Source organism: Nicotiana tabacum, chromosome 11 (assembly GCF_000715075.1).
Source record: "Nicotiana tabacum cultivar K326 chromosome 11, ASM71507v2, whole genome shotgun sequence".
Lineage (NCBI taxonomy): Eukaryota > Viridiplantae > Streptophyta > Magnoliopsida > Solanales > Solanaceae > Nicotiana > Nicotiana tabacum.
In genome coordinates, this window is record NC_134090.1 from 31538945 (window position 1) to 31560386 (window position 21442).

The 21442-nt window shown below is 38.7% G+C and overlaps 1 protein-coding gene across 1 annotated transcript; it reads left to right on the forward strand.

Annotated features, from left to right (window-relative positions):
- Positions 1-1170: 1170 nt before the first annotated feature.
- On the forward strand, positions 1171-1618 carry LOC142165789 (F-box/LRR-repeat protein At3g58900-like). The gene is made up of 2 exons (XM_075224162.1): positions 1171-1336; positions 1422-1618. The coding sequence occupies exons 1-2, from the start codon at positions 1171-1173 to the stop codon at positions 1616-1618; spliced, it is 363 nt and encodes a 120-aa protein (XP_075080263.1).
- Positions 1619-21442: the final 19824 nt, after the last annotated feature.

Sequence of the window (21442 nt, forward strand, 5' to 3'; positions counted from 1 at the left end):
AGAATAAACCTTCCTGCAACAGTGGCAATACAAACTGCAGGATACCAACGAACTCAAAGAACAGAGCAAAATCACACTTATGAATTTAAAGAGAAACTGCGAAGTAGAATGCAGGATTTTCAGAAGGAAGTTCTGTAATTTTTCAGTATATGAAAAGAAAGCCATGCCTCGAAATTTATAGGCAATTGTCGGAAGAGGTATGATGTTTGTTCATAATGTGAACAGACATTTGAAAGGAAGAGGTATCTATTCATAATGTGAATAGAAGGGAAAGCAGCGTGCAACATTTTAGATTATACATTCCAGTTAATTCCGTTAATGAACTGACTGGCACTTAATTAATTCTTAAATAATTAATTAAATAAACTTTGTCCAAAAAATTAATCTCATCGTTCGATTTGACAAATCCAAATCCGAAGCCAAAGCCGAGCCGAGCGACAACGACAACGCAAGGCTTCATTCTCTACAACTCCTTTAAGAGCTCTAAGAAGTGATCCTATATTTATACACACAAGTGTAATTGTCCCTCATTGATGTGGGACAAAGTTCAATTGTCATAAATGAAAAAGTTCACTTGATTCAAATTTTTAAAATTTTTCATTTTCCTCCATTTTATTTTCTACCGTTTTCCAATTCACACTTCTAGTCTTAAAGCCCAATGGCTTAAAGTCCAACAATAATAACATTCCACCTATTTCGGCTTTTAAGCATTGCATTTATATGATGTCCGTTGTATCTACAGTTTCATGCAGTGGTTTATCAAATTCGCTTGTTACATTTTCAGATCTATTAAGTAACAAAACCATTTTGTTCAAGTCACAAAGTTAGATAAAAGTCAGTACTTAGCACGTGAATATTTATACAGAAATGAAAGGAAAAGAAAAAAGAAGAAGATAAAAGCCCCAGACAGTAAATATCCTTTCTATTCTTCTATTTTCATCTGATTTTTTTTTTTTTTGCTAATAAAAATTTTTAATCCAAGAGTTGTACTCATCTGTTCGATCAAATTGTGGCGTAAATAGAGTTCCTCCAAACTCCAAAGACTCGTGTCATTGGACACTAAAGAGAAGCTATAATTATGGACTAGACTCCCAGTGGTTCATGTATTCTCTTCTTTAAATACTAACGTGGAATCTCCAACATGAAATAGAGGAAACAAACCCTAGTACCATGGATAGAACTTCAGAATTACCAACACAAATTCTCCACAATATACTCTCTCGTCTCCCTACAAAAACTGCGGCTCGAACCAGTGTGTTGTCAAAACCATGGCTTAAAGCATGCTCTACGAACCCCCATCTTAGTTCTGATGAATCTTACTTTCAAAATTTTCAAGGTAAGTTCTTGAGAATTGTAGACAATACATTGCATCTCCTTTTCGATTCAAACTGATTGTGATGGTCTGGTGGATAAATGGTCAGATATAGTTGCAGAGAAAGGGGTTTCACAGGTTGCACTTTTGGCGAAAAGCAGATCAGAATTAGTTTCAGAAAGATATGCTTTGTCAGCTTATACCATATTTGCTATGGAATCATTGCAGGAGTTGGAGCTAAATCATTGCAAAGTAGTGCAACTAAAACCAATAATATTTGAAGATAGTAAAATTAAGTGTCTTTGAACATTGGCACTTGCCAAAATCTCCGAAGAGTAGAATTCGTGATGGCCAGAATTGACGATACCGATCTTTTCCAGCTCATACAAAAACTGCCATTCATCAAGGATTTGAGCTTACGCTTCTGTAAGTACTTGAAAATATTAAAAATCTCAAGTTCAGCCCTTGAGGTTTGTAGCATAGGAAATTGCGAATGCTTAGTGCAAACCATTATTGATGTGCCCAAGTTACTGTCCTTAGTCTTCTCCGATCAATTTAGAATGCCTTCTCTATCTTTTGAACGTGCTTCAAGCCAATGCAGGATTTCCATAGATTATCGCTACATGTGGAATGCTCAGCAGTTCATTGACTTAAGGAGATTTCTAGTTGAGTTGAATGGTCAGCCTGTAGACTTGACATTGTCTAGTACAAATTCCAGTAGGTTCCTCTGTAAAAGTTTGAGAGCAAGTGAAATAAGTGATCATCATCCCATACCTCAAGTCGAGAATTTGATATCTGTGTATCCAATTAGGTCATATTCAACTTACTTTGATGTCATCTTCTGGACTTGTCGACCCAAGAGTTTAGTAGTACTTAAGTAAGAGAGAAAGTCAAAGAATTATCTATTTCAAGGTAACTATTTGTTATTTAAAATGTATAAAATATAACGTGGAGACTTGCTTTGAGGTTCCTGGTTTATGTTAATTTAAGCTTATCTCAGTTTTCTCCATTAAGCATCGAATTGTATACAGACTCTTGAAGGGATAAACAAGAAGCAGTAGATACAGAAAGAAGTGAGAGAACGAATAGATTTACTATAGAATTCTAAGAGACCTCATGGCTGTATTTTTGTGATTGATCGACTGTGTAATTAGTGCTTTGTTGGAGGCTTAGCAGATCATAACACCCTTCTTAGAAGGTGGTTATGGCTCTACATGCTCTTTAGGTGTATTATTTTTGTTTGTTAATGGCCATTTTTTACATTAATTACCCCAAAAAAAAGAGATCAGACTAAAAAGTTATTGAAGCACGCTACTAATGGTTTCACAAGAACCAGTTTGTGTTTGGCTAATTAATTTAGAAATTACTTTTGAGCAGTAATTAGTGTTTGTCCAAATTTTTAAAAAGTATAAGTGTATTTTTTTTCAAAAATATTTTCGGAAAGAAGCTATTTTTTCCTCGTTTTGCTTGTACTCAAAAATACTTTTTTCCTTGTAAAAGCTTGACCTAATACTTCAACTTTATAAAAAAAAATACTTTCTAAAAGAAAGAAAAAAGATTTTGACCTTGGCCAAAAAGCGATAAGTCTCGACAAAGGCCCGTCTTTGAATGTTTCTATGCATGACATTTTCATAAAAAGGGGTACCGAAGGACAGAAGAGGTAAATTATGCAAAACTGAAACTTCAAATTGAGGGAATCTTACATAAATAACAGATTAGATTCACTGTTACATTCTCTAATCGTACATAATTATAATTATATATGGTTGTACACCTATTATATATAGATTTTACATATATCACATATTCCTCTATTATTTTTAATTAGTTTAACCGATTGAGTAGCGATTGTTCAGATTAATTCTTCAATAGTATACTTCAAATGAAACAAAAAATAATCATAAAATTTGACGCTTCTGAGCTAATTGTATGTATTTTTTTTTTTTTTTTACTTATTCCACGATTGAATTCATTCTAAACCATATAAATTGGAGGAGACCTTTCCATATTTTGAGGCAAAAAGTAGTTGTTATTTCATACTCTGTAAGTGTTCTCCTCCACTTTTTTTTAATTGCATTTTCAAAACGTAGGCCTTCACTTTTTTCAAAGTCTTTCCAAAAATAAAACTAGTCAATTTTTAATTTTTGAAAAATTAATATCGTTACTGAGAATCATAGCAACTAAATTACTCTTTATCCCAAATTCAAGATTAAATTATTTCTTACCCATTTTTTAACTCTCATCTTAACAATGATCCAAAGGCAAACAGATATATCCCCTTTGCGCATATTGAAAGGCCTGTACGATCCAGCTTGGCAATACACAATTAAGGATATTCTACAACTCATGCAATTTTGCGAGTCTTCCATCCAACATTGCTATCGTGAAGTTAATCAAGTAGCAGATGAAAAAAAAATAAGGTTAAGTTGATTTTTTGGAAAAATATAGACTTTTGTAAAATGTCCTAGTGTAGTATCCTTGATATTTATCTAGTAGACACATTTAGATGTTCTAGAATATTGTGGGAAGATAAGGTTATCTAATAGACTCATCTAGATATTCTAGAGCGTTGTTAGAAGATAAGGTTTGCTAGAATCTTCCTTGTATATTATCTAGAATCATCCATAGGAAAGTATAAATAGGGGTTGTCTTGTTCATTTGTAATCAAGGAAAATTCAAGAAAGTCTTCTTCAATAACAAAGTTCTCCTTTCAAAAATCTCTCTTCTCTTTTCAAGCTTCCTCTTCTTTAGTTGAATCCTCCAATCTTAGTTAACGATCTTGGGCTAGCAGAAGATCTCCGAATAATACTCTTTTTCTGCTATTCTTTATATGGTATCAGAGCCACAAATCGGCTTCTGGATTTCAAGGTCGGGTTAGTGGTTGATTCAACTGGTTTCTCTAAATGGATTTGGATGGTCGTGATAATCGACTGGGGATGGAGTTATTGAACCAATCCAACTACAAGGTATGAAAGACTTGTATAGAGTCATCCCTTGTCGGTGAGGATTTGTGGGACGTTGTCAATGGAAATAACACAATTCCTCCTGCTGACGCACCGAAAAATAGCAATGCGCGTAAGAAATGGAAGCAGATTAATGTTAAGGCGGAGTTTATCCTAAAGAGGTCTATCTCTCCTAATTTATTTGATCATATTATAAGGTGTAAATCAGCTCATGACATATGAAGGACCTTCGATCGACTGTTCGACAAGAAGGATGAAGCTCGACTACAGATTTTGGAAAATGAGTTAGCTAACACCACTCAAAGTAATCTCTCTATCGCCGCGTATTTTTTGAAGGTTAAAAATCTGTGTTCTGAAATTTCTCTATTAAATCCGGACGAGGCTATCTCTGTAGCATGAATAAGAAGAATTATTATTCGTGGTTTAAAGCCATAATATATTCCCATTGTTACATCGATTCAAGGATGGGTTCAACAACCATCTTTGAAAGAATTTGAGAACTAGTATATCTATCAAAGAAGGGGAAGAAAATGCTCTTGTCCCCAATAAGAGGAACTTTAAAGGGAAACTTTCAATCCTCAAGTGGTTCAAACTCGCCAGGAAAGAAGGGGGAGTCTTCCAGTAACGGTAAAAAGCTTTTAAACTATTACCGTTGTGGAAAAGGCGGACACACAAAAAGATATTATCGAGCCAAATAGAGCAATATAGCTCAAACCAAGAAAGCTGCTGAAAAAGAAGAAGACTGGGGAAAGTGCTTCGTAGCGGAGACTCGAGCAATAAATGCCATGGCTTCCGTAATCTTTAAAAGAGGCTGGATCGTGGATTCAGGATGTGGGCACCATCTCACTGGAGATCAATCCAAATTCTCCACTTTTCGCGAATACAACGGACATGATGTCATTGTTACAACAGATAATACAGTCCATTATGTGGAGAAGTAAGGCACTGTTGTGATCAACGAGAAGCAAAAAGACACTATCACACCCTCAACAGTGTCTTTCATGATTCAGCAATGAAAAAAAATCTATTTTCTGTTGTAAATGCCGTAGATGCTGTTCTATTTGGCCCACTTGATGTGAAGTTCCTCCGAAATATCAAGGTGCTCAAGGCAGATATCATTCACTCAGGTAAGAGAGTTAACGATTCATATGTCTTATCTGCCTCTAATTTGTATAGTGAGAAGATGAGTAGCAATGATAACACACATCTGTGGCAATAAACTAAAAGCCATGGTAAAATTGAATCTAGTAAAAGGATTGGCTAACTTAAAAAATTTTGGTGGAGGAGAGGTTTGTGAAGGATTTCAATACAGAAAGGCACATCGTCTTCCATTTGACAGATCCTTGTCAAGGGGCAATGCCTCACTAGAACTTATTCACAGTGACTTGATGGGGCCAACAAGAACTCCTTCATTCTCAGGCTATTCTTCTATGCTAATTTTCTTTGTTGATTTTACTAGATTCACTTGGGTTTATTTTGTGAAGCATAAGTCAGAAGTTTTCAGTAATTTTGCGGATTTCAAAGAAACAGTTGAAGGTGAACTCGATTCCAGAATAAGGAAGCTGTGAACTGATAATGGCGGTGAGTGCACTTTAGATGAGTTTCTTTCCTTTTGTCATCAGCAGGGCATTAAAAAAGAGTTGACATGCACTGATACGCCACAACAAAATGGAGTGACTGAAAGAAAGATCCGACACTTAACTAAGACATGTAAGAGTTGGCTTCATACCAAGAATTTACCTAGAGCCTTGTGGGCTAAAGGTATGAAATGTGCAGCGTATGTGATTAACAAGATGCCGCTTTCTCCAAACAATACGAAGTCTTCCTATGAATTAATATTCGAAGAAAAGCCTAGCGTGAAATACCTCAGGGTTTATGACTCTATTTGTTATGTTCACATTCCGGATTCTCCACGGAGCAAGTTGGATGCCAAGGCAAGGAAATGCATCTTTGCCAGATATGATGAAATAAAAAAGTGATGGAAGTGCATGGATCCTAAAACTCATCTCTTTGTTATCTCAAGGGATGTCATATTCGATGAAGTGTATTTGTATTATGGAGTTGCATTGGATGGATCGACTTCAAAAACCTTAAATAATGGAGATTCAAGCTTACCAATTGTAGGTGCTTATCTAAATAATACAACTACCGAGGAGTTAAGATAAAGTGGGTGTCCTGGACCTCAACAACATGAAACTCAACAAGAAGATAATTTAAGTGGTTTGGGAAGGCGAAAAAGAACTATTATCAAGTCAGCTCACTTCAGAGATGAAAATTTTGTCAGTACGTATTCCTGTTTCTTTGCAGGACCAATTGATGATGAATAACCTTCCTCATTCGAAGAAGCTAAAGGAGTCAAAGAGTGGGAGCTTGTTATCGATGATGAAATAGAGGCTCTGATGAAAAATCAAACTTGGAGCCTTGTACCAAAGTCGAAGGATGTACAACCGATTTTTTTGTAAATGGGTTTACAAAATCAAAAGAAGATCAAATGGCAGCATAGATAGATATAAAGAAAGGCTGGTTGCTTGGGGATTTTCTCAAAAGTACGGTGAAGATTATGAAGAAACCTTCAGTTCGGTGGCTAAGGTGATCTCTGTCCGAGTTATGCTACCCTTGGCAGCCTCGCATAATTAGAAGTTATGGAAATTTGATGTGAAGAATGCTTTCTTATATGGAGAGCTTTACAAAGATATTTATATGGAGTAACCACCCGGGTATGTCTCTAACTTACATCCTGATTATGTCTGCAAACTTAAAAAGGTCCTTTATGGCCTCAAGAAAGCTCCACGATCATGGTATGGTAAAACTGCTCAGTATCTACATTTTTGTGGCTATGATGCATCGCACTCAGATCCTAGCTTATTTGTTAAAAACAAGGAGACTTACATATGACTGTTCTTTTGTAGGTGGATGATATGATAATAACAGGAAACAATGAAGATGAAGTTGCTAGGCTTCAAGATGAGCTTTCCATAATATTTGACATCAAGAAGTTGGGAGAGCTACACCATTTTCTTGGCTTGGAGGTGACAAACATGAACAAAGGGATCTTTGTCACTCAAGTAGGATATGCCATGAAACTTGTTAACGGGTTTGGATTGAAGCAAATAAAAACATATTCTACTCCTCTTGAGATAAGTACAAGGTTAAGGCGGGACAAAGGCTCACTTCTTGCAGATCCCAAGCCTTTTCGAGCTTTTGTTGGAAGTTTTCTGTATTTGACTATTATAGGTCGTACATTGCTTTCTCAGTGGGATATGTGAGCAGATTTATACAAAGGCCAAGAAAGCCTCACTTAGAAGCTGCAAAAATGATTCTAAAGTATATCAACTAAACATCAGACATGGGCTTGTTCTTCCAGAAAAAGAATGATTTGATGTTAGCTGGTTATACAGATGCTGATTTTGGTGGTGACTTGGATGACCGAAGATCTACATCGGGCTATATTTTTCTCTGTGGTGGAACAAGTGTTTCTTAGTGTAGCAAGAAACAAGACTCAATTTCCTTGTCAACCACAGAGGCGGAGTATAAAGTAGTTGCTCTTACTGCTCAAGAATCTGTATGGCTACAAAGACTTGCATTTACCTATATCAAAGCCAAGTGTGATCTATAGAGATAATCAAAATGAAATCAAGCTTGCAAACAATCTAGTATTCCATTCAAGAACTAAACACATTAAAATGGAACATCACTTTATCCAGGAAAAGGTTCTTTATCGAACTATCAATACTTTGGAAGTGCGAAGTCAGGAGAATATCGTTGATATCTTCACCAAGTCACTTGCTAAAGTTTCGTTTGAGTTCTTCCGTGACAAGCTTGGAGTAGTTTCTAAAAAATCACTTTAAGGGGGAGTGTGAAAAAAAATAAAGTTATGTTGATTTTTTTGGAAAAATATAGACTCTAGAATGTCCTAGTGTAGTATCCTTGATATTTATCTAGTAGACACATCTAGATGTTCTAGAATATTGTGGGAAGATAAGGTTATCTAGTAGACTCATCTAGATATTTTAGAGTGTTGTTAGAAGATAAGGTTTGCTATAATCTTCCTTGTATATTATCTAGAATCATCTTGATTCTAGAATCATCCATAGGCAAGTATAAATAGGGAGTGCCTTGTTCATTTGTAATCAAGCCAAATTCAAGAAAGTCTTCTTCAATAACAAAGTTCTCCTTTCAAAAATCTCTCTTCTCTTTTCAAGCTTCCTCTTCTTTAGTTGAATCTTCCAATCTTAGTTAACGATCTTGGGCTAGCAAAAGGTCTCCGAATAATACTCTACTTCTGCTATTCTTTATAGCATATGCATTGGCTAAATGGAGCATCATTCACGGGAATTGTATCTTTTATAATGGGAAGGATATTCCCAATCAAGATATAGGCCCATATCTGATGGATAAGATATAAATGGCTACATTTAGACACAAGAGAAGAACAAATTTTGTTACTGAATCCATGTAATTTTCCGTATAGCATTTTCTGGGAGCTCCTTTTGTACATAGGTAGACTTTGAATGTGCTTTTTGTATATTGCTAAGAAAACTACTCTATTACCAGTTATAATGATGCATGGGCGGCTCAAGCACATACGGGGCCTAAACCCAAAGTTTAAGATGCAACCTAGTGTCACACCTCCTTTTTGCGCGCCCGCCCCGAAGGGTAAATGCGCGAGGGAGTTTTTCCAATTTAAGTGACAATATTCGAAATGGGATTATTTATTTATTTCAGAGTCGCCACTTGGGAAAGGTTTGGCTTTTGGTGTCCCAAGTCACCGGTTTATCTTGAATCCCAAATCGAGGAAAATATTCGACTTTCCAAATGAAGTCTGCGAACCAGAAATTCTAAGTAAGGAATTCTGTTGACCCGAGGGAAGGTGTTAGGCACCGTCGAATCCCGTGGTTCTATCACGGTTGCTTAAATTATTATAATGGCTAGATATCTGATTTAATACATGTTATTACTTATGTGCTTTTATTAAGTTTAAGCCGCTTTTATTATTATTATTTTTTTATAGAATTGCAACGTTGTGAAAATGCATCTCGAACCACGTCACAATCAATGCACCCGTGGTCGTCAATACATTCCGACTCTGTCGAGATTTGAATTTGGGTCACATAAATGCGCACCCGAATTTTAAGAATGTAATTTAGTTAAGTCGCGCCTAAAGAGTCTAACGCATTGTTATCTTTTAGGGAGGCAGTGAAGTTCGCTAAACAGTCCATCCCAAGTTCTAAGTATTTATTATGGCCAATTATTGAGGGCCCCGCAATTTGCATTTTTATTTGGCGAGACTCGTCTCATTATTTTTTAAAAAGGGTGAACCTACAGCGACTACATTTTTCTATTATGTTCGTCTCTAAAATGAATGAGAGAAAATCCTAACTCGTTACGAGCTTAAAAGAGGCGTACCATATTAAACGCTAGATTGAGATGAACATTAACTGAAAGGAACATTACTAGAAATTATAAACAAAATTGAGAACGATAAAATAATATATTCGAACGTGATTAACTATCCTATAGCTAAATTAACACTCGTCCTAATTGTATAAACAAACGAATAATTGTTCACGACTATTAGCGTTGAAATTAACCTTAATTATTAATGCTTATTCGGGAGTTTATTAGATCCAAGCGTCGCACCATCTTATTAAAACTCATGTCTATTAGATTAATGTTCTTAAAATTGTTGCGTTGTTTCGTACTTCAAAATATGTAAAACATGCCGATCTTATTAATACCCACTTTGTTTAAATGATGGGCCGATACCAATATTAATTATTAATCTGCCTGATAAAACTATGTTGAAACGAGGAGCCCAACAAGAGGGTTGGCATACATGGCTAAATTGTTGGTGCTAACATAAAACAATATGAAAATTTGTTTGGAATACATTTTCTGGAAATCAAATTAAACCGGATATAACGAGTTTGATAGTTCAAAGATCCCAACAGAAGTACACACAGACGCTTGCCATGATTCAGTTATACTATCATCACCAAATTAGACTAAATTGTTATATATATGGAGATACATCTGATTTAAACAACATACTATTTAACAGTCCATATCAATTAGAGTACATTCCAATTCATACGGAATAAATGTAGTTGGAATGAGCTTAAACAAATATGGGTTAACTATCATTTAAGCTATTTGCTATATTTTGAACACGAGTACTGTGAAGCAAACTACATTCATTTCTTCATTTTTTACTTCAGCTTCAAGCTTTCAACAAACATAGTTTCAGAAATGTGTACCTGGAAATGCTTACAATTGAAGAAGAAGAAATGTCAGTAGAGCGAGCAGTAATTCGAAGCAGCAACAGCAAACACCACAGCAACAACCAGCCAATACAAGAATGATTCAAACCCAACCAAAACTCCAAGATTTCGACAAAGAACCAACATCAATAGCAAATGAACCAAATAACTCGGGTAACAGCACAATAACTCGAAAATCACCCAAGTGCCTTCAAAACTGAACTTAAATGCTTTGGAAAATTCACCAAAGTAAACTTAAACAGAAGATCAACTCAAACAGAACCCAACTCTATTTTTTTTGTTTTCTAATGTTTTTGTTTTGGATTTTGAATATCAAACTTCAATCTGGAAATCAGAAAGAAAGAGCTGTTTAGAGGAAGTTTTGATGGCTGAAATTTCTTGTTCTTTTTTTCAGGGGTCTCCTCTTAAAAATCTGATCAAGTCTTCTCATTTTATTTCCCATCCCAAGCCTTTTAATCAATTAATAAAACAACCACTTTCTCCTACCAAACCCACTACTAGTTAAAAAATACAATTATTATTTATTTAAACGAACTTTTCTTAAGCCCCGCAATCTCACTATGTCTTGTTTCCCACTTTTGATTAAACAAGTACATTATTCTCCACCATTATGTCTTATCCCCCATGCCTACATTATTTTAATATTATTAACAAATTATTTAATTTTAATGGACAGAGCACTCAAAATAAACAATTGTTCAGAATTTTAATTCCAAAAATACTCCTTTGACCTTACTGAAATTAACAATTTACCCTTGAACGTACTTCAAATTACCAAATCTACCCCTATCAGCTATAACCAATTCACCTAATCAATTCCAACCAAAATACAGCAAATACAACCAATTTCTAAACAATTTTCAACAACAAATTCAAACTAAATGATGAACAACAAAGAAACAACTAAAATTATTTTGATTGAACAATATTTTTAACAACAAACAAATCTACTTTCAGATTTAACAACAACAACAACAAACAAGTATATTCAGATTTCTAAATTCAATAATCATTTGAACTTAAAATTAAATCTAACAAAATACAACAAAGATACATGATTCAAACTAAATAAAAAAAATTAAAAACCAAAACATAAACTCACATTAAATCACTAAATTAAAAACGAACTTCAAACAAAATTAACATGAATTAAACAACAAACATGACAGATCCAAATGATTAAACCAACATATTTCCATATTACAACTAAATTCTTTTAAACTAATAAAACAAACTGAAAAATAATTAATTGAACTTCAATTTAAATCTAACAATATTATAATTAAACTAACAATTCTTACTAAAAATAAACAAGAAAAATAAAACAACTGAATAAAAATTAAGAACAAGAATCAAACATTTAATGATTTCAGATCCGAAAAATATCAAACAAATTACGGACGGGAACGAAACTTAAACCAACTAACCGGATCGGAACGATGATGAACTTGGAAGAAATCTGCCCGGAAACGATTATCGCACCAAAATAACTTGACGACGAAGACGACCAACGAAGAAACAGTTGAATGTAGCAATGGAGAAGATGAAGACCAGTAGCCGAAGAAGACGCAGCAGCGACGAGCTTGCAGCTCGTCCATGGTCAGCAGCAACGGAGGAGAAGAAACAGCAGCAGCACGAGCTGAAGAAGCAGACGACGCAGCAGTGAAGCAGTAGCAGCTGCTACTGCTGAACATTGGAGCTTGACTGAAGCAGAAGCTCGTCGAGGGTCGTTCATGGCGGAGTGACAGTGGATCATGGAGGTCGACTGGGTAGTGTCGACGATGGATGCTGGTTTTGGTGGTGGGGGTGGTTGTTCGGAGCTGGACGTAGAGGGGTCGTTTGTGTGAATGGGGGACGGGCGATGGCAACTTGGGGCGTTAGGTTTTTTGGTCCAGGGTTTTCCGGCGGAGAAGAAGACGAAGCAGCGGCAATAGCTGGTCGTGATGAGGAGGCTGGTGGACTGGAGGGTGGTCAACGGGCAACCATGGGAAGCCATGGGAGGGGAGCTTGGGGAAGCTTTTGGAGAGGAAGAAGAAAGAGAGGGGGGGGGCGGGTAGTTTTAGGGTTTCTTATGTTTGGGTTTCAACAAGAAAATGAAAAATGGGAGGGGGTTGGGCGGATAGTTTAGTTATGGGGCGGACCGGGTCGACCCGTGTTGAAATGGACTGGGTCATGGGGAAGATTGGGTATTTTTTGGGCCTGTGGTTTGAAATTTGGAGAAGAGGCCCAATTCCGATTTTCTTCATTTTTTGCTCTCTTTTCTTCTTTTATTTTTCTAAAACTAAATTCTAAAAATCCTTGAACTATCATATAGAACTAAATTAATTTATAAAAGTGCAAATTAACTCCCAATAACAATTAACATACAATTAAGAATAAAATTGTACAATTGGACATTAAATGCTAAAAATGTGAAAGATGCCTATTTTTGTAATTTTCATTTTTGTAAAACAAACTTAATTACTAACAATTGTAGGATTAAATCCTAAATGCAAATGCGACATATTTTTGTATTTTTTATTAATTTAACAAATAAACATGCGCAGAAAAAATGCAAATAATTATCCAAAAATACCACAAAAATTCAAAAAATTGCACACCAAGAAAAATCATTTTATTTTGAATTTTTTGGGAGTAATTCTTTCATAGGACAAAAATCACGTGCTTACAGCTGCCCCTCTTTGCCCGAAGACACGAAGGGTTTTCGTGCAAAGATAGAGTGAGCGATTTTTGCCCATCCGAGTACTCCGTATGAAGCATTTTTTTTTTTGAAAAAGATTTGACCGAACCTTTGCTTCAGAGGTTTCCTACATATCCTGGGCTAAACAGGAATCAGGTCAATGTAGTTCGGGAAACTTTGGTATCTGGGACTACCCTGGGATTGCGATGCTTGCTGTTACTGCTGTTGTTGTTGCCACTGCTGCTTTACTGACCGCCTTATTACAACCAAAGGAAAATTGAAACTGAACTAACTACTTATGCCTGTCAAACGCTAGTTACAAGATTCCTATCTATAATTCTTTTGCAACTTGATCTTGGGGCTTAGCTGATTCTGCTTGTACACTTCTATCCGAATCTTGATGCTTGCAAGTTGTAGGCGCTTGTTTATTTCTGCAGTTTTGAGTGAAACGGGATAGGCGGAACTCGGGAATTTTGATCAAATTTTGTGCGACTTGCTCTTTGTTTGTTCCGTATTTGGGAACAATCTTCTTTTTGTTCTTTTCTTTTTTTTTTATTCTGGATTGAGACTCAAACCGTAGGTCATCTCGATCCATGCGCCTCGAGGTCAGACCTGCTGAGACAACAAAACAAACGAACGAAATTTTCTGCCCCAGTTTCAACTAGGCAAATTTTGTGAGTTAATTGTCATGAAAACTTACAGCACTAATGAGGGGATTGGAAAAAACTCTAGTCTACAAAGCGCAACTCAGGGGTTGGAGCCCTAATGTCGCAAAAGGAAAAAAATGCACAACTCAGGGATTGGAGTCCTAATGTCGGCTAAAGGAAGGTTGCTCAACTCAGGGATTGGAGCCCTAATGCTGGCTAAAGGAAAGCCGCTCAACTCAGAGATTGGAGCCCTAATACTGGCTAAAAGGAAAAACACTCAACTCAGGGATTGGAGCCCTAATGCTGGCTAAAAGGAAAAATGCTCAACTCAGGGATTGGAGCCATAATGCTGGCTAACATGAAAATGCTCAACTCAGGGATTGGATCCCTAATGCTGGCTAAAGGAAAAACGCTCAACTCAGGGATTGAAGCCCTAATGTTGGCTAAAGGAAAGTTGCTCAACTCAGGGATTGGAGCCATAATGCTGGCTAACAGGAAAAATGCTCAACTCAGGGATTGGAGCCCTAAAGCTGGCTAAATGGAAAAACGCTCAACTCAGGGATTGGAGCCCTAATGCTGGCTAACAGGAAAAACGCTCAACTCAGGAATTGGAGACCTAATGCTGGCTAAATGGAAAAGCGCTCAACTCAGGGATTGGAGCCCTAATGTCGGCTAATAGGAAAAACGCTCAACTCGGGGATTGGAGCCCTAATGCTGGCTAAATGGAAAAGTGCTCAACTCAGGGATTGGAGCCCTAATGTCGGCTAACAGGAAAAACGCTCAACTCAGGGATTGGAGCCCTAATGCTGGCTAACAAAAAATGCTCAACTCAGGGATTGGAGCCCTAATGCTGGCTAACAGGCAAAATGCTCAACTCAAGGATTGGAGCCCTAATGATGGCTAAATGGAAAAATACTCAACTCAAGGATTGGAGCCCTAATGCTGGCTAACAGAAAAACGCTCAACTCAGGAATTGGAGCCCTAATGCTGGCTAAATGGAAAAGCGCTCAACTCAGGGATTGGAGCCCTAATGTCGGCTAACAGGAAAAATGCTCAACTCAGGGATTGGAGCCCTAATGCTGGCTAAATGGAAAAGCGCTCAACTCAGGGATTGGAGCCCTAATGTTGACTAACAGGAAAAACGCTCAACTCAGGGATTGGAGCCCTAATGCTGGATAACAAAAAATGCTCAACTCAGGGATTGGAGCCCTAATGCTGGCTAACAGGAAAAATGCTCAACTCAGGGATTGGAGCCCTAATGATGGCTAAATGGAAAAATGCTCAACTCAAGGATTGGAGCCCTAATGCTAGCTAACAGAAAAACGCTCAACTCAGGGATTGGAGTCCTAATGTCGGCTAAAGGAAGGTTGCTCAACTCAGGGATTGGAGCCCTAATGCTGGCTAAATGGAAAAATGCTCAACTCAGGGATTGGATCCCTAATGCTGGCTAAATGAAAAAACGCTCAACTCAGGGATTGGAGCCCTAATGTTGGCTAACAGGAAAAACGCTCAACTTAGGGATTGGAGCCCTAATGCTGGCTAAATGGAAAAGCGCTCAACTCAGGGATTGGAGACCTAATGTAGGCTAAAAGGAAAAACGCTCAATTCAGGGATTGGTGCCCTAATGCTGGCTAACAAAAATGCTCAACTTAGGGATTGGAGCCATAATGCTGGCTAAATGGAAAAATGCTCAACTCAGGGATTGGAGCCCTAATGCTGGCTAAAACAAAACGCTCAACTCAGGGATTGGAGCCCTGATGCTGGCTAAAACAAAATGCTCAACTCAGGGATTGGAGCCCTAATGCTGGCTAAAGAAAAAACGCTCAACTAAGGGATTGGAGCCCTAATGTTGGCTAAAGGAAAGACACTCAACTCAGGGATTGGAGCCCTAATATTGGCTAAATGGAAAAATGCTCAACTCAGGGATTGGAGCCCTAATGTTGGCTAAAGGAAAGACTACTCAACTCAGGGATTGGAGCCCTAATGCTGGCTTACAGAAAATTGGGGATTCTAACTAACCCTTTTTTGAGTTTTCTTCTTGCTTCTTTTTTCGTTTTTATTTTTATTTTTATTTTATTTTTTTGTTTAGTAAAATGCAGGAGAGAATTTTGGGGAAACTTCCCTTTTGGGTTGATTCCTTATTGCAAAGTTGTTTCTTGCATTCACGTATTTCTTTTCTTTTTGGGCGACCCCTGCTTCTTGCACGGTTGCTTTGGATCACACCTGTTTCAATTTTCCAAACAAAGAACAATTGTTAGTTTGAAAATGGTGGTTGGTTCGATGGCCTTGATTGTTCTAATTGCTTTGTCCCGTCCTTATTCCTGTTGAGAAAACTCTGCCATTGATTGGATTCACAGGCGAAACCCTTTTAAACTACTCAGACTCGCATTCCCGGATTTTGTGATGATTTGCCCGTGTAAGGCTTTGGTTCTTCCATCCCATTCTGCTTGGGGATTTTACCGAGGCAGACTCAGTGGGGATTTTTATTGGGGAGACTCTGTGGGGATTTGTACAAGGCAGACTCATTGGGGATTAGCTGGGGCAGACTCTTTGGGGGATTTTTACAAGGGGAGACTGAGATTTTTACAAAGGGAGACCCTGTTGGGATTTGTACAAAGGGAGACCCTATGGGGATTTGTCATTTTTTATATTATTGTGTGGGTGTGTGCGGCTTTACTTCGAAGGCAACCAACATCATGATCAATCGGGACTGGACATACGTACCACTGAAGCGAGGTATTTACTTCTTACTAAACGGAGCTCCGTGAAACCGGTCCTGCCACCTATTCTTTCCAGTATATTTGGAACTTGGGGTAAAAATGAAAGGGATTCAAAGAAAAGTAAGACAAAGAACGGAGGAACCAAATTTTAAAAGAGAAGTGTCCCTTTCGGGACAAGAAAGACTTATCTGAGGAAAACGCTGACTTTAAATTGACACGACATGCTTTTTGGACTGGATGCCCGACCTTCACGAACTTGCATTTCCTCATGAACTAGAAACGGATCTATGTTTCCAAACCGGTGGAACCTTGCCAAGATTTTCTGAGGTGGAATTACCTTTTCGACCGACAGAAACGGATCTCTCATTTCTCTTCTTGTTGTCGCTTGATAGCACTATTTGCGAGTTTTTACTAAACAAGCTCTCTCATTTTCGATTTCTCTGCTCCCATCGCCTTACCGTGCCCGAAGGCTTTCACCGACAAGACTCTCTCATTTTATTTCTCTCAATTTGAATGTACCGGCCTCCAATCATGATATCTCTCGGCTTCCCCTGCCTTTGGCAATTGATCTGAAGGACTTGTGCTTGGAATGGTAGATGAACTACAACTTCTAAGCCATTTGGTGTGCCCCGATTTCAATTTCAGGGTAAATTGGATTTTATTTTTGGTGTGACTGAACCTTAGAGAGAGGCTGCCTACGTATCCTTTCGGAATCAAGTCAAACGTAGTTCAGGCCAATCAATGTTTTTTTTAGGTAGCCAAAGAAATGCAACCGGCTCAAAGGGCTTGTGGAGAGAGTTGATAGTGTTTGGGCAGTGGGAATAAATCCTTCATCATCTCACATGTGCCAAAATATTACCGAAGTAAACTCAAACATAGTACCTTTTGACTACATCCGCATTCACTGCTGTTTCATGATCATTTCCTTCAATATCGCCCAGATACAATGCTCCTCTCGGCAATATCTTCCTGATGATGTATGGGCCTTTCCAATTAGGAGCAAATTTTCCTTTCGCTTTCTGGTGATGTGGCAGAATGCGCCTCAATACCAGCTGACCCACTTCAAAATTCCTGGGTCAGACTTTCTTGTTGTAAGCACGGGCTATTCTTTGTTGGTACAACTGCCCGTGACAAACCGCAGCCATTCGTTTCTCGTCAATCAAAGTCAACTGCTCTAATCGAGTCTTAACCCACTCGCTATCTTCAATTTCTGCTTCGACAATGGTTTGGATGGAAGGAATTTCTACCTCTGCTGGTATCACAGCCTCGGTCCCATACACCAACAAGTAAAGGGTTTCCCCTACTGATGTGCGTACTGTAGTGCGATATCCCAACAATGCAAAGGGTAACTGTTCATGCCATTGTCGGGAACTCTGGATCGTCTTCCTCAAAATCTTCTTGATGTTCTTGTTTGCTGCTTCAACAGCGCCATTGGCCTTGGGCCGATAAGGAGTGGAGTTCCTATGCGTTATCTTGAACTGTTCGCATACATCCCCCATCAAGTGATTATTCAGGTTTGCCGCGTTATCTATGATGATAGTTGCAGGAATACCAAAACGACAAATAAGATTTGAATGTACAAAATCCACCACAGCCTTCTTAGTGACCGATTTGAGAGTGACAGCGTCTACCCATTTCGTGAAGTAGTCGATAGCAACCAATATGAATCTGCATCCATTTGAAGCCTTCGGCTCGATCGGACCAATGACGTCCATGCCCCAAGCAACAAATGGCCAAGGTGCAAACATGGGATGCAGTTCTGTGGGAGGTGCATGAATCAAATCACCGTGCACCTGACACTGATGACACTTTCGAACGAAGCTAAAACAGTCCTTTTCCATGGTCATCCAGTAATAACCTGCTCGAAGGATTTTCTTTTCCAAAACATACCCGTTCATGTGGGGCCCGCACACTCCTGCGTGTACTTCATGCATGATTCTTCCTGCCTCTTCGGCGTCAACACATCTTAACAAATTGAGGTCCGGGGTCCTTTTATACAATACCTCGCTGCTAAAAAAGAAACCTCCCGCATACCGCCTGATAGTCCTCTTTTGATCTCCAGTAGCATGTTCGGGATATTCTTGTGTCTTCAAGAACCTCTTGATATCATGGTACCATGGCTGTGTACGTGATCCTGCCTCGATTACATTACAGTAACCGTGTCTTTGCCTGATTTGGATTTTCAAGGGATCGACGTGGGCGTTGCCTGGGTAGGGCAGCATTGAAGCTAAGGTAGCAAGTGCATCCGCTAGTTCATTGTGACACCGTGGGATATACCTGAACTCTATTGATTTGAAACGCTTGCCGAGGTCCTCCACGTGCTGTCGGTAAAGAATAAGCTTGACATCCCGAGTTTCCCATTCACCTTGGGCTTGCCGGATAATCAAGTCAGAATCCCCCATAATCAATAAATCTTCAACATCCTGATCGATCGCCATATGCATGCCCATGATACAAGCTTCATATTCAGCTGTATTGTTCTTGCAGTAAGAAGCGCAATCTAGCTGTAGCAGGATAGTGCTGACCAGAGGGTGAGATCAAAATTGCCCCAATTCCTACACCTTTGGCGTTTACGGCCCCATCAAAGAACATCTTCCAAACATGAGCTTTTTCCGAGACTATTTCTACGGTGTTTATTTCTTCATCCGGAAAATAAGTACTCAACGGTTGGTATTCCTCATCAACCGGGTTTTTGGTCAAATGATCTGCTAACGCCTGGGCTTTCATTGTCGTGCGGGTGACATAGACTATGTCAAATTCAGTAAGCAAGATTTGCCACTTGGCCAGTCTTCCAGTAGGCATTGGTTTCTGAAATATGTACTTCAAAGGATCCAACTTCCTTATGAGGTAAGTAGTGTGAGCTTGGAGATAATGTCTCAATTTTTGAGCAACCCACGTCAAAGCACAACACGTTCTTTCCAGCAAAGTGTACTTGGCCTCGTAGCCGGTGAATTTCTTGCTCAAGTAATAGATCGCCTGCTCCTTCTTTCCGGTTATGTCATGTTGCCCGAGGACGCAACCGAAAGAATTTTCCAAGACTGTCAGATACAAGAACAGGGGTCTCTCTGGCTCTGGCGGGACCAAAACTGGGGGATTTGAAAGATATTCTTTGATCTTGTCAAAAGCTTCTTGACACTCAGCCGTCCATTTGATCGCTGCATCCTTCCTCAATAGCTTGAATACGGGTTCACATGTGCTAGTCAGTTGGGCAATGAATCGACTGATATAGTTTAACCTGCCCAATAGACTCATCACGTCTTTCTTCGTTCTTGGGGGAGGTAGATCTATGATAGATTTTATCTTTGTTGGATCTAATTCGATACCTCTCCTGCTTACTATGAAACCCAAAAGCTTGCCTGATGGGACTCCGAAGGCGCATTTGGCCGGGTTCAGCTTCAAGTCGTACTTTCTCAGTCTCTCGAAGAATTTCCTCAAATCTTGGATATGATTGTCCCGAGTCCTAGACTTGACTATCACGTCGTCCACATACACCTCTATTTCTTGATGCATCATGTCATGAAAAATGGCAGTCATAGCTCTCATGTAAGTTGCCCCAGCATTCTTCAGACCGAATGGTATAACCCGGTAACAGTAAGTGCCCCAAGGTGTAGTGAAGGCAGTTTTCTCGGCGTCTTCTTCATCCATCAACGACTGATGATACCCAGCTTAACAATCTACGAAAGACTGGATCTCATGTTTGGCGCAATTATCAATAAAGATGTGGATGTTGGGCAATGGGAAGTTGTCTTTGGGACTCGCCCTGTTCAAATCTCGATAATCCACACATACCCGAGTCTTCCCGTCTTTTTTCGGCACTAGAACTACATTCGCCAGCCACGTGGTGTACTGGACTACCTGAATTACTCCCATTTTCAACTGCTTGGTGATTTCTTCTTTAATCTTGTCACTGACATCAGTTTTGAACTTTCTCTGCTTTTGTTGAACTGGGGGACAATCAGGGTGAATTGAAAATTTATGCACCACTAGATCAACACCTAATCCTGGCATGTCATCGTATGACCAAACAAACACATCTTTAAATTCAAAAAGGAGTTGAATTATCGCGTCTCGTGTTTTTTCGTCCATGTGAATGCTTATTTTGGTCTCTCGGATTTCTTCAGGAGTTCCCAAATTAACCGGTTCAGTGTCATTCAGATTCGGCTTAGGTTTATTCTCAAAGTGTTCCAATTCTCGATTTATCTCCCTAAAAGCCTCTTCTTCGTCATATTCCGATTCTTGGTTCATTATTTCACAATTAAACAGCTCGTTGTGATCTGGGCATGAAGTCCGCAAGCATGTCATATTATTTAAAGCCTCATTATTATAACTGAAAGAAAAGATAAAGTAAAAATAACAAAAAATCAGAACAAAGGAAAAATGAGAAAACACTGATTTTTATTTCTTGGAATTTGGAAGATAACAAGGTTTATATTTCAGGAATTCAAAACAAAAAACTGAAGGAAAATCATCCGAGTTACACCCTGGGGATAACTCGTGATGCAGGAAAGGTGGCGGGACAGGTCTACTCGGACTCCCGTCTAGTTGGGAACGACGTGGCCTCCCAGTTTCGAAGCTTGGCGTTTGGCCCCACATATAGCATCTCAGCGGTGCTTGTGCCTTCTCCCGGTTGAACCATGTGATCTTCGTAGAGCATTCCTCTCATTGCCTCACAGATCTCCTCGATCTCTTAGGTTGTGAAAACCTCATCGTCTTCTTCTTCGATATATTTCGGTCCGACGAAAGTCTCGTATAAATCTGGCAATGGCCGAGGCAGTTTCCAACCCTCATTTTTCCTCTTCCTTGCCCACTCTTCATCTTTTGGAGTGGGTTGAAAACCTA

What these genes read in the sequence shown, in the direction of transcription:
- LOC142165789 (XM_075224162.1), top strand. Translation starts at nt 1,171, where the DNA reads ATGGATAGAACTTCAGAATTACCAACACAAATTCTCCACAATATACTC. An exon ending in TTACTTTCAAAATTTTCAAG is followed by an intron (nt 1,337 to 1,421) that starts GTAAGTTCTTGA and finishes ATAAATGGTCAG; the next exon opens with ATATAGTTGCAGAGAAAGGG.